The 14,369-nt window shown below is 43.2% G+C and overlaps 1 protein-coding gene across 10 annotated transcripts in view; it reads right to left on the bottom strand.

Moving 5' to 3' along the window:
• Window positions 1-4,991: 4,991 nt before the first annotated feature.
• Window positions 4,992-14,369, bottom strand: part of HIVEP2 (HIVEP zinc finger 2) — a 135,121-nt gene continuing 125,743 nt past the window's right edge. For all 10 annotated transcript variants that reach the window (XM_062490076.1, XM_062490083.1, XM_062490075.1 and 7 more), the window contains 2 exons: window positions 13,349-14,259; window positions 4,992-6,667 (listed from right to left, as the gene is read on the bottom strand). In XM_062490076.1, coding sequence (XP_062346060.1) covers window positions 5,849-6,667; window positions 13,349-14,259 — 1,730 coding nt within the window. In that variant the 3' untranslated portion in view covers window positions 4,992-5,848. The remainder of the gene's footprint in view (window positions 6,668-13,348; window positions 14,260-14,369) is intronic.

Raw genomic sequence — 14,369 nt, 5'->3', positions numbered from 1 at the left:
AGATGGGGGAAAAGAAATGCTGTTCCTCAGTACAGAGCTGGATCTGCCTCCATTGGCTCTCTGTAGCTCTCTGGGTGCTCATGGGGCTGTGTGCTGCCATGCATATTCATCCTGGCTGTTTCGCTTTGCAGCACTCCTGTCAGTTCAGAGATGTCACTCATCAGGAAGGTATCTGAAAAGGCAGTTTATATAGTAATATTGTTTGGCTTTTCATGTATTAAGCCTCCTGCTGACCAAGCTCCCCTCGACATGTCAGCTTCAGAATGAATATTCATACAATGCAGAAAATCAAGGAAGTTCACTAGAGCAGAAATGTTTTCCTGGTTTTCATAAAGCTGTTATTTTCTCCTACCACTGCTCCCACCAGCCTGCAGTCCAGCCTGCAAGTAGGTCTCATAGGTTATTTGTATGCTTTAACAGACCTTGGAGGTGTTAGGCTCTCAGAGTCCCGTGGCTGCCCTACAGCAGAAGTGCACTGGTGCCTGATGTGCCATGGGTGACAAGATTGCCTGTAGGATATGATTTTGCAACATATACAGCAATGCACAGTGCAATAGAAGACCATATTTCATAAAGCCTAGGGAAAATGACACCAAGGCACCTTGTGCAGACACTTGCCAGCATGGAGAGACAGCAGACCTTAAAGCCAGCTCTTCCTTTATGGAGATTTTTGTGGATCACGGTCTTTGCTCCCAAGGATGAATTTCATTCAGTTCTGCCTCCACTTAAGATTATCTTGTATGAAAAGATAGAGACATTTCCATTTCCTTCATATGCCTACTAAATCTGTGCATATATGTACAGGCCACCTCTACACTCACAAATTAAAGAAACTCTCAGAAAGAGTTTTTGTCACCAAGCACAATCACTTGGAAAAGGCGTATGTACACACAACAAATGAGCTTATTATATCCTGTGTAGGCATCATCACAGGGGTAAAAGCCAAATATTTCGCAATGAGAGCTGTCTCCCACGTTCCTGGTGCTATCGGTGGTTCCGAAGCCAGTTAAAACAGGCAAATTAAAGGCAGTTGCAAACACACATGATAGATGTAGCATATGTAAAGACCCCAAGAATAATTGCCGAATAAGTCAAGCCAGCATTTTCATCTTAAATTGACCTTACAGTAAACATATGTTCAGGGTCTGTGTTTAGTATGTGTAGTCTGCATTTGAGAAAAGGGCACAGGAACATTGTCACTGTAATAAATTCAATTAGTACACAGACTGCTGATTTTTTCATGCAGACATTTTAACTGGAAAAACAAAAAAAGTAAAAACCACCACCAAAATAGTGACTAGACTAAAATATATGATGTGCTGTACAGGTTTTGCATTGGATATCCTGGATTTACTTTAAGGACACTCTTTAGAGGATATCGATTGAGATTTTCAGGGGTAGCTAAATGACTTAAAAGGATAACTCCTATTGACTTGGTCCACCGGACAATTAAATAAATCAATAAGTCTTGTTCTCCCTGAGCTATTTAGGGCAAAACCCAATAAAGGATTCAGGCACTGTAGCACCTAATTTTTGGGATTTGTTCCTCACTCCGAAGTCCAGAATTCTAAGTTTTGGCCTGCCTCTATTGGACATAAGAGAGTCAGCCACCTCAGACAGGTGCTGGATGCTAAGTAGAAAGCATATTTTGAAACTCCAAGCTGTCTAGAATACTTCAGGCAGGGAGCTGCTTCAACTCAGTCCTTGTCCTTCTAAGTCTCTGTCACATCACTCTACTCACCAGCTTTCAAGGCAGCTCTCTCCTTACTGAGCAGGGCACATCCAACAGCTCTTCCTCTTGGAGACAAAAGCCTACAGTAATGATGATCCAATTAATCTAGAATATTTTTTTTCACAGTAGGAGAACTTCAGAGGAAAGAAAAAAAAATATTGTGCAGCATTTTAGGGCACTCTCCTAGAAGACTGGAGATACTGATCTAGCCAGTTTCAGCACAGATTTGGGGTGTTCTGGGTTTTTTTTTTTATAACCAGAAATGGGGACCAAATCATAACACTAATCTGTAAGCAGCAATGACAGCACTTGCCAAAAGTGTAATTCAAGAGGAAAGCATATCTCATCCTATGTCAGGTATTTTCAAAGACCCACTCAATAGGGTAGGGCCCTTGGAGGATCTAGGGCAAGAAATAGAAATACATACTTTCTGGTGTTCAGGTCAATGTGGGAGGGGAAGAGTCATGAAGTAGTTCCAAGAAGAGAAGTTCACCTCATGCCCAAAAGCAGGAAAGATCTTCAAACAAGGCAGGGTATCTTGTAAATTGAGGTGCCTCTAGGGTTAAATGGGAGTTGACTGCAGCATTCTTGAGCTGAAATTTTTGTAATTAAGTCCCTTGACTCCATTTGGGTCTGTTATAGTTAATGAGGCCCTTTATTGGTGCTAATTATTATCCATTGCTGGCAGCATGTCCTGCAGTGGGGAAGTCCACATAGAAGTATTTAACATGTGATGGAGTTACTACTCTTGAGTCAGAATCAAAAGCTTTGTGAGAGGATTGTGCAGGCAGTTATATGAGATTGATACACCCCCTGTCTTGCTGACGTAAGTCCTGAAGTGACTCTGGTGACAATATTCCGAGGGAAGAAAATAAAGAGAGCTTGCCAAAGCATCTGTATTTCCCTTGTGCATTACAGAAAAGACATATGGATCTTCATAGAAAATTATAACCTCCTTGAAGAATATAATAGGCACTTATATTCCCGATGTAGAATTTTTTTAGCACGTTGCATATAAGGATCCTTGTTTGGTTCTGCAGTTTATTCTAGAGCGCCCTGTTAAATCTCTCCTTTTAGTAGAATGTTTACATCAGAGAGCTCCGGGTTACACTTTTTGGTCTAAAGAGACCTCTGTGCATCCACTGCACCGAGTATGGTGGAGGAACCCCCTCCCCATCCCCTTCAGAGGAGCTGCCCCACACAGGCAGCTCCAGTCCTGCCCGGAGACCGACGTTCCCGGCATGGCAGGGAGCCATGCAGCTGCATTCTTCCAGCACGGAGGCTGAAGCCGCAGGCTCATCACAGCAGGGCACAACCAGCCCCACACCATCGTCTCTGCAGGCAGCGTGGAGGGGCTGCACTGGGAAGGGCAGGCAGAGCGCTCATGGAATTATTTGCCCCCCAGTCCCAGATGCTGTGCTTGCTATGTTGATTCTGAAAATTGCTCATGCCTGGGAAAATTTTGTCAGACATGTTTGTCATTTCTGCTCCACACGCTTTCCAAAACATTAAAAGTCATTGATGTCTCACACCTTGTATGAGGATATGGTTTTTTTTCAAAGCACTGTATACACATTAGTTCGTTAAGGAAATACAATTAAGACTGTAAGTACCTGAAACCTCTTCAGCGTTGCTCCATTGTAACCCAAAAATATCACATGTAATTTGAGTGATACTTGCTCACCAATTATAAAAAAAAAATGCCCCAAGGCTGAGAAGGTGGATGGCAAATTGCAGCTGAAAATTAATTAAAATAATCAAACAAGTCAGGGGTAACTCCCACAGTAAGAGGCTTGCTTACAAAGGCAATGTTGAGAGCATTTACCATCAGGGGTTGCCTGTTTCCCTTTTAATAAAATATCTATGATTACCTGATTAGCTGATCATTGTGCAGAGCATTTTGTTCTCAATACAGCCTTGAAGCCCAGGAGGAGAGAGGCTTTTATCAGATGGAGCTTGTTTATTTAAAATGTATAATTGAGTTCTCCCTTTTTTATAGAAGCATGATCCAACAGGCTGCTCATCTCCAACTACATACACTGTTCCTCCTCTCTCCAGTCTGAGATGAGCCAGTTTTCTGGAAAATGCTTACCTTGGCAAGGTTACCACAATGATCTGGAATAAAGGCAGAGTACTGCAATGGGTATGAGAAGCTAAGTTTTAATGTTTAGAAGTGGTCACCGTCCATTATGGTATTACATTAATCATGACAACATACCACCTGTGGCTCTGCCCCCACACGGTATTACTGGAGAAATAAACTGGTTCAGTTTGATACTGTGTAAGAAAGCCAATATATGGTCCACATTTTTCACTACCACTCACAATTTTAAGTGCTTCTTGCGCAGAATGCTGGAACACCAATAAACTTGGAAAAGAACACATCAAAACTAGACACCTCATGCATGTAACTGTATATTTATTTCTTTTTAAAGAACACTCCTCAGATGTATTTTCAATATACAAACTTGTTTTCACAGATTTATAATCCACTAAATAGCACAAAATATAATCCAGGTCGTTGGTTTCTTTCATCTGTGCGTATGCATGCGTGTGTTTGAGTGTGTGAGTGTGTGCGTGCGTGCATGCACGCATGCTGCTGGTGGTAGTGGTAACCCACCACATGTGTTCAAACACAAGCCCGGGCTCCTCCTCCCTTCGTTCTGGAGCAAACCTTGCCCAGGTGGAGACCCTACACTGGAAGACTGTGACTTTCTTGCCCATGAAACCCATTTCAGAAGAGGCCGGGGTGGCGGTGCTGTCTGCCTCGCCAGCAGGGCCACGCACCTCTATCCACAGGACAGAATGGAACAGGACAGAACGGGAGCCTCCCCCAAAGCTGGCATGGGTATTGCAGTAAGGAGTGGCCAGCTGTGGAGTTCAAGTGCAAGGAAACACCTTTTCCTCCTCTCCAAACCCCTCTCTGACACTCCAGGGCACTTCTTCACGACACCTGTGCCTCTCGGTCAGCCCTCAGGAGCAGGGGACTGCTGGGGTCAGCAGGGCGCCAGCTCCTCGCCCAGCCCCATGCGGCCGTAGGGGCCTCGCCATCCTGCTGCTGGGGGCCAGGGAGTGGGGCAGGACACTGCTGGACTCTGCCCTCTGGCAGCCGGCAGTGCCCCGGTCCAGCTCCTGGAAGCACCAGTATAGCAAACCTTACCGGTCCCGGTGAGCTACACAGATGGCACCAGTGATGCTCATATTTACATGGGGTGGAATGTTTTCCCATAGCTTTTTAAGGAGTATATAGATCAACATGTTCACATAAGACCAAATACTTTTAATATATTTATAACTGTTTTATAAAGCTTTGAAAAAACTCACAATAGCACATTGTTTTACTTTAATGCTTTACGGTACTATCAGTTTAAAATCACAATCAGCACTTAAGTTATAGTCAATCCAGCAAACAAGAGACAAAAAAAATTACAAGAGTTAAGAACTGACTGATACATCTTTTATCTTTTTTTTTTAACTAATGCATAAGTGCAGAATAAGATAAGATACTCTAGTTTAAATATCTTGTTTTACAATATACATTTTGTTCTAATTACGCAACAGTAAATCCCATGCTTCACATAGAAAAGCAATCCACGACATTAAGAAAAAAATTTACAATTTATGAAACAAAGTAAATAAATATTAGTATTACAGAATCAGAGCTGTACATAAAAGCTGTTCAGTTTTAATCATATAAAAATATGTTTTAGTGCAACCTCACATATATTGATGCTGTTCTGTTTTACATCATTTAGATCCAAGTGTCCAAAAAAGGAAAGAAATTACATTTATTACAAAGCAGATACACAAATTCTAAAATATGTACAAATTACTGCTAAAAAAATGCTTATAAGAATATAAGCAAAGTAAAGAAAAGGCACAAACATCTGTACAATTTAAAAGTACCAGACCCAATAAGAATTTCAAATTTAGTTTTGGTCAGGCTCATGATGACTTGTTACTTTATCTAATTCTTTTGATATAACAAAAGTATATATAATAGCAAACTACTGTAACTTAGAACAGGCATGCTGTAAAGTTGAATACTTTTTCTAGCTCTAGAAAAAAAAAAAAAGTGGGGTAAATGTATGGGTGAAAGTCTCCATGCATCTCAGATCAATGCGGCTTGCTCTTCTCAGATGACGGATCTTTCCTTTCCTGTGTGCTTGATGGGGGTTCGCTCCTGCTGTGAAAGCCCAGCTGCTGGACATCCACAAAGCTCTTGCTGTAAAAGGTGGGATGGGCTAGCGCAGTCTGTGATGTACCAAAACTGTCCTGTTCACCACCGTGCAAGTCAGGATGGGTGGCTGAGGCACAGGGCTGGCCCGGCTCAGATCCACTAAAGTGTTTAATGCTAAAATGTGCACTTTCTAAGGGTTTCTGGTGAGGCTCAGAAGGCCTCTGCAGCTGCTCCGCCCCATGCAGAACGGCTTCTTCTGTGGCGATTCGCAGAGAGGCTATGGCTTTTGTACAAGTCTGTATGTTCTCCTCCTGCTCCCTCTCGGTAGCCACGACACTGTCCTCGGATGTGCTCTGCGCCAGCAACAGCAGCGGCGAGGCAGGGGCGCTGGGGGGAGCAGCGGGGTGCAAGCTGTGCGGAGAGGTACGTTTCTCATGGTGCTTAGAAATACTATACGATTCCTTTGTAAGCGTTTCCGCAGTTCCTCTTTGCTTCTCCTCAGAGACCTCCCTCTGCAGGGCCAGAGTGGACGGAGAATGTAAACCTGAAAGGGCCACCGGGATTGAATGGACCATCTGGATACCCCCAATAGGCATCATGGGGATAGGTGCTCGGATCTGCTGCTGGGAGTGTAATGGAAGATGACTGAAGACGTAGTCGCTCGGACCTTCGGGGAACAGGCTAGACCTGTGGTGCTCCATGCCTCCTTTTTCTCCATATATGTTGAAGTAAGGTGCCTGAGACAACCCCCTTCTCTGTAACAAGAAGAAAAAAAAAAAGAGATGTCAGCACTGCTACTAGCAGAATTCTTGTCTGACTGCCAAACCACCTATCTGCTTTCCTGTCTACACAACCTCCCATTCATGAAGCACCTTTCATCCAGATGGATCCCAAAGCATTTGGAAAACTCCACTAATTGCATATCCAAACAACAGAGAAGGTTTTGCTTAGCTCAGCCTTTCAGGGCTCATGCCTCTGAGGTGAAAGGCAGTGGCTAGTTAAGAGAGTTCAGCAACACAATGCAGCAATTTAGGTCAGGAAGTGGAGGATATTATATTCAACTGAAATTTGAAAAGAATTTGGGGTAGATAGATTCTCATTCCCCAGGAGAAATTTGGCCAGGAGATCCATCTTACCCTCTCTTTCAGAAAACTATGCTGGCATTTAAACTTTGTTGCAGAGAAGTACACATCTGAACATCCCTAGATCACCACCACTGATTGGTGTAACAGGGAATATCTGACAGCATGTATTTACTGCCTTCTGAAAAATCTGCTCTTGAGCCCCACAGAAGGCACTTGCTCCCTGGGAGCTTTACCCAATCCTTGGTGAAAGCATATGGGTATTTCCATGCAACTTCAAGTGTCTCTGTGCAATGAAGACACAATTTTTTCTAGTCATTGAGACAATGGAGCACCCCTCTGGCTTATCTGCAGTGTAAACAATAAATAATAACAAAAGCACAGGCATCAGCTGTGAGGAAAAAGTGATGATTCTGTCCCAGGGAGCCTCACCCACTCATAATGGGATTGAGAAGAATGGGAGATTTTGTGACGGCTAATAAAAGCCAATCTTGCAATATTGACATTTTCACTGCCTTCCCATTAGTTCCTGTCTTGGAAGAATAAATAGCTCCATCTCCACTCAGTATTAAATATGCCCTGGGCTTTTGGGTTTCTATTTTTTTTTTTCATTCTTAAGTTTTAAAATTTGTTTACTATCTGATGATTAAGTATCATTTATTGCTGACCAGAGGAGTAATGATGACAGAAGTGCAGGATGACATTTTCATAATTACATGTGGGATTTGGCCACACAACTCTCAGGGACTCTCATATGAAATTAAGAGAATGAAAATGCTCATCTCTGCTCCGTAAATTGACCAAACATGGATCAATTGCCCCAGAGCTGTAATTCTACCACAGCCTTGGTGTGGCAGCCTGAGGACTGTGCTGCTAAATGCCAATGCATTAAAGTGGCAGCATTTCATTGCTGGGAAATCCTAGCTCTCAAGGCATTAAGCAACCTCTTGATCCCATCCCAGGCAGCTGGTTTAGGGGGCAATTAAAGATTCAGTTTCTGTGCAACCCAAGGGCTCAATCTCACCGTGCTCAGATGCTTTGTCCTGTTTAATATAAATCAAGGTTGGGACAGGAAAGGGTGACCCATAATCATCAGACTTGAACTTTAGAGATATTATTCAGAGACTAATCTATGCTGGGAATTTTCCTACTCAAAAAGTGAGACGCTTGAATCTCATAAAAGAGAAACTGTCATAAGAAAGCACAGTGACAGCACATTATGCTGCTGAATGGGGAAAACTACACAAAATAAACTGCAGTTGCCAAGCCACAAGACAGGTCACCTACCCTGTCAGTCCTTCCTATCACTAACTTTACCTCTGCACAGCTGCTTGCCCCATAATTTTTTTTCCATCCTTGGTCTGTCAACCAGTTTCTCAGTCATATTGTCCTTTTCGGTGCTTCCTACACCATGACATTCATTACTATTACACCTGATGTGAACTTGGGCTAAGGGAAATTGAGCAAAAATAAAAGAGTAAAACTCGTCAAAGAATAAACCTAGTCACACACAAATATCTAACTGAGAAAGACCCTGGCTTCCTGTTTTACCCTTCCAGAGCTTCATAAGGGAATAGAGCAATAGACTGTCCTTGTTGGATAGAGGCTAACATGACAGAAACTGCTGTGTGCTTTAAGATCAGCAGCATCATTCAATATATGTCTTGTATGCCCTATTTTTACATAGACAGCGACAGTGTGTGCATGTCACTGGATACCTTCCAAGCCTGGCTGGGCACATACTGGATTATTTTTCTCTAGCTATGGCAGGTAAGTTTGGAAACAGATAACAGAAATGGTTACAATCACTAGTAACTGTTCCTACCTCTTACCCTGATTTTATTTCCTTTACCAATACCTAGCATTTTCATTCCTACAAGCAGATAAACATATTCACAGGGAAAGACTGTCTTTTTTCGACAAGCATCCTGAAAATCCAAAAACTTTCTTCAGTTGACAGGGCAAGTATTAGATCACAGAGCACAGTGCAGGAAGTCATGGTATCTTTTTGCAGTGCAGTCAGAATGGGTTGCTGCAGTGCTGTGAGCCGAGCTCTTCCCTTTGTCAGGTGATGGGAATCCAGTTAATTTCCTAGTAATTCTCATTTGTTACAGTTTAGCATATTTCCCTTCAATTCCAGGTGACATATAATTTCCCAAGCAACAGTATTCTGCAGCAGCTTTTCACTAAATGCTCTGACCTGGTCACAAAGCTAGACTGCCAAATCACATCCCTGAGCAAAGCCACATCCAGCTTCACAAGTCCCCCAGAATGTCTCAGGGATGAGATAGGGTTTACTCTGTATCTGGTACATCATCCAAATCAGGCTGTGGGAGATTAAGAGAAAGATCACATTTCAAAACCAAGCACCCTTCACAGAAATCCTCTGGGCAGCCTCAGACCACAGCTTGCAAAAAACAAGTTGGGTGGAAAACAGTCTCTTTGATTAGCATGTCATAATATACTAGAGGTTTTTTAAAGTTTAAAAAAAAAAAAGTTCAGAAAACTCTGAACTCTATAGTGAAAATCAGTAACAGAACATAATACCAACGTGCCTCCTGAAAGACATGATGCGTAATAAAGTGACTATAACTCGGTGTGGCCTTCACTTTCAGGATCAGCTCAATTTGCAGCCCTACAGAGAATGCACCACAGTAGCTCAGATGCACCAGTGAACCTATTTACAGTTTACCTGGAATTCAGAAGTTTCTGGCTCTCTGTAAAAGAATGCATTTCACTCAAGATAATAAAGTAGTGAGCGTTTGGGAAGGGATTTAATATCCATGTTTGGGATGATCAAAGGACCTTCAGTCCTATCAACTTTCAAGTGGTCATAGAGGTAGGTGCCTAATTCCCTTCAGTCTTTCTGAATATATCATGACAGGATTCTGACTTCAAAATTAAGGAGATGAGCAACAAGATGGCAACACAAGCAAAATCCACTACTGCCTTGAAGCTAAAATAGTTGTGAGAGACAAGTTTGTACCACTCACACCAAGCCACTTTCTCAATCTCATTGTGTTTATCCTGGGAGTGGAGAAAGAAGCAAAGGTTCTGGTTTACACTAGGAAGTAGCAGGGTGCACTAAGGGTTGGGACAAGCAGGAATGGAGTAAAAACAGTTTGTGCTGGATCCCACATTTGTAATGCAAGTGTTGTGGGTTTGGAAGGGAAGGTTGCTTCAGATTAGCCCTATGTGGCCTCTTTGCAGTCACCTGAATGGCCACTCAGTTCAAGTGCGCCTACTGCCCTCCTGGTGCACATTTTCATTTTAATTCCATCTGACTTACTCCAAGACTGATCAGAAAATGTGAATCAAAGCACAAAAAATGTGATGACAAAGATACATGTCTGATCCAAATTAAAATGCTAAAAGTGATTCACTCAGGGTGAACTAATGAAGCCTTCCTGTTCCTTCTCTTTCTCTCAGGACTGGCAGAAGACGACTGGGAAGAAGAATCTGAGCCCTTCGATAATGGCATCGGCCTCCTCAGTAAGGAAAGAAACCTCTGGCATTGACAGAAGAGAAGATCCCAAATTTATTTAGAGAGCAGAAGATATAATGCATTAATTTTGAAGACACCTATTTAACTTTTCAAAGCCAAGTGTAACCCAGCATACACTACAGATTCAGGCTACTTTAGAGAGAGCACTCTGTTGCAAGAGTGTAACCTGTTATTGATTGCCAAAGGGAAAGAAGTGCATATTTTCTTTTATTTTTATACAATAAAAAAAAAAATCACCATGCTCTTCTCCACTTCCTAAACAAATAATTTTAATTGCTTTCTATGTGGTGTTTTCAATGCCAGAGCACTTTACAAGTGTTTTGCTCAAGACATGGACATTCAACAGGAAGCAAGATGAAGGGCAACTAGACCAGCACTGGCCAAAGAGACTAGAGGAAATACACCAATTTCAGTTGAGAAGAAAGAAAACTGGCCTCTTCTGGGAACTGCAAGCACTAGAAGCCCAAAACTGCCCTTATTCCTGCAAGGACTGGGAACCCAATGCAGATCTTAAAGCATTCTAAGGATTGTAAGCTGGCATGTGCATCATCAATGCAGCTGCTAACAATGTTCTTCTGGTTTGCTGGATTTCACTACTCTAAAAAGTGAAAAACGACCTTTATTCCTTTTTCTTCTCTGACTGCTTTCATTTATAGCAAGGTCAGGTGTTATTTGTCTTCCCACATGCTGAGTATAATAACTTGTGTTTCACTTAAGCTTGTCTAATGTTGGGCTAAGGTACATTTTCCAGAAAGGCACCAAGAGATGAGGAATCCATCTTTCCTTCCTGCAGTCATTTGTTGTAATGGGCAATCATCCTCACTTGTCATTTTTTTCACTAAGTTTGCCTTAACGCAAACAGTGATGCCTCCTGTATTGAGGTTGTAGTGACTCTGCTGAGGTCTGGCCTTCTCTCTCAAAACGCTCAACATGCCATCAAATTACTGATGCTTTCTGTAAGACAACTGATTTTTTTACATTGTGTTTTCCACAGCCACATGCCTGAATCTACCTCAAAAAGAAGGTAAGCTTTAGATGTCCATGTGGCATGGTAGATTTTTCAAAAGAAGGAGTGAGAAGTGCTAAGAGTGCTCACAATGTGCTAGATGCCTTGCTGGAAGGTGTGCATAACACATAAGAAAAATATTACAGCAAGAACTGTCAGATGGCCAAGGATGGCTGTTAGCATACACTTTTGCTAGCATCATTACATATCCAAAATCTTTACTACAGGATGTCAGCGTGCCTCATGTGGGGTATGAGGGACTGGGGGCACCCTGCACAATGTCAGCTGTAGAATCCCATATAATCCCATTCATTTGATAATAAGACACCATGACTGTTTAAGCTGGTGACTCTTCACCCACTTATGCTTCCTTGTGTAGTCAGTAGAACTGCAGGTGGGATTTGCGTACTCTCTCAGCTGTGCAGTGATCACTCCTGTGAAAGTGAAGCAGGGCTTCAGAATGCCCTTTCTCAAGGACCATTTAATCAGTCACCCCTCTCCAGTGCTCTCCTGAGCAACTTATTAGGTCATGGGGCCATGTCTAAGATGTGGGAGAAGTACCTGTGTTGCTCTCTCCTATAAATGTGGCCACTCAAGTTGCAGCTTTCCTTTATACCCCCAAAATGATGGGAAATCACTTTTGGACCTGCCAGGCTGGCAGCAATTCAGATCTTTTTGGTCCACCCCTGCTCCAACCATCTTTGCCCAGGTGCATTCCTCACTCCATTCCTGGGAGCAGATTACACATCAGCCTGACTCTACAGAGAAAATCACACCAGAGCTGAGAGATGCTGACTGTATGAGCTCAGGGTTCAATTCTTCTCCTCCACAGAGGAACACCACAAGACTGCATGGAGAGTCAAGAAGACTGGGAATGGGGAAGCAGGGAGAAGAGGCCAGCCAGGAGAAGAGCAGGGAGCAAGGAGTTCTGAGGTAATCTGAGACTGTCACAGTTCGCACAGGTTGAACTGACACACAGGCAGGCAGCGAGAGGGCAGCCACAACAGCAACATGGTGAGGGAAGCATAGTAAATAAATAAATTCACACCTAGCAAGAACATTCCTTACCTCTGAAGATGTAATCTATTTGTGGAGGGAGTGCTTTGTGAATGCTAGGGATAGTCAAAAGTTCCAATCTGGCAGTTTCTGAGAGCTGATTTACCAAAAGGGAAGAGCAGACAGCAGCTGTGCAAGCCTTGCATACTTCCACCCAAATGGTTGTGGCACTTTCTGTGGGGCAGACAGCTGCTTGCTCCTCTCACAGAACAATATCCTTTAAAGTCCAGCCAGAGATCCTGATTTCAGTGTGTACTCTGCTTTTCTAAGAGGCTCCATTATCTTAACATTTTTATTCCATACACTCAGTGATAGGCACCATACCATAGGAACAGGGCTTTAAGCCTTGATCTTGTTTTGATCTCTCCTGAGAGTCTGTGAAGTGCAAGATATTTTACAGTGCAGAAGCAAGCCTCACAAACCATGTACGCTTCCGGCACCATTGAAAAATTATATATATATATATTATTATATAATAAATATAATTAATATGGAGGCAGAAAATACAAACCAGCCTAATTTCATTGCAGTTGGTGGAGCTACTCAGGGTTCTATCAAGTGAACACTCGTCCCTTAGTGCAAGTTGACTCTAGTGCATCTAAATGAATCAGCATCCTGACTTGGTCCCTGTCTGTTCCAAATTTCTTGCATTTCTTCCAGGACTTCCTGCCAAGGCTCAACGTTTATGCCTTCTTCTTCTACCAAGCTGCAAAGATTTCTGAAATGCACAAATTCAGTAAAAGCACAGCTTTTGACAAGAGGAATGAAAATATTCTTTCATACTTACTGAATGTCCCACTGGAATAGATTCAGCCTGTAAATATTGACCCATGGACAATGCTGGATTATGGTACAAGCCCCTCCGGGGAGATGCCGCTCTAACAGAGGCCATATATCTCCTCTCTCGCCTGGGAGACAAATCTCTTCGAACAGACACATCTTTCCCTGGTGACATGGGTCTCCTTGGAGATAGGTGACGTCTTGGTGACATGTCCCGTCTTGGTGATAACTCTCTCCTCAGCACAGCCTCCTTCCGCGGGGAAAGGTGCCTCATGGGTGAAATATCTCGTCGGGGTGACAGATGTCTTCTGGGTGACAAATCCCCTTTTGGCATTAAATACCTCTTTGGTGAGTTATCTCTGTAGGGTGAAGAATCGTAGCCAGGTGACGATTGTCGACTGGAAGGTGAGAGGTCCCTCGGAGAAGAACTGGGATCTAACGAAGGCGTATAATCCTCATCCATGCAGCTGGGTATGTCCAATCTGTCTTTATCGGGCTCTGAATCTGTACTCTTACTCTGGAAAAACCTCTGATATTCTGTCATTTGTGTGTCTTCACAGGAGTCGCTCGGTGTCATAAGCTGAGTAACCTGAATGCTAGGTAAGGTGACCAAGTAACTGATGAGGGAAGAGTGTCCCACTGAAAGGGAGCCCTCTGGGGAAGCCCCCTGCGATGCCCCAGCCGAGTTCACTGACAGGGAGGAAAACCGAGGGGGCTGCGGGCTGGTGCTTCTTGATCTGGTTTTTGGTGTCGAGTCTCCCTGAGTATCATCAAAATCATCCTCATCTTCATCATCATCATCATTGTCATCGCCATCCTCGCCATCTGATTCCTCTGCGTCAGAAAACTGGTGCTCTGCTGACAACCCTGCCAGGTTGCTGCTCTTCTCTGCCTCCTGCTGCATGTCCTCCATATTTTCTGAAACAATCACAGCAAATCCAAATGATTAGCATGTATCTCACCTCTCACAACCATTCCCCACACAGCACTCATTGCCATCACTGGATGCTTGTCATCTGGAATGGCTA

The sequence above is a fragment of the Cinclus cinclus genome, chromosome 3 (genome assembly GCF_963662255.1).
Source record: "Cinclus cinclus chromosome 3, bCinCin1.1, whole genome shotgun sequence".
Classification (NCBI taxonomy): domain Eukaryota; kingdom Metazoa; phylum Chordata; class Aves; order Passeriformes; family Cinclidae; genus Cinclus; species Cinclus cinclus.
This window is presented reverse-complemented; position numbering and strand designations above follow the sequence as displayed.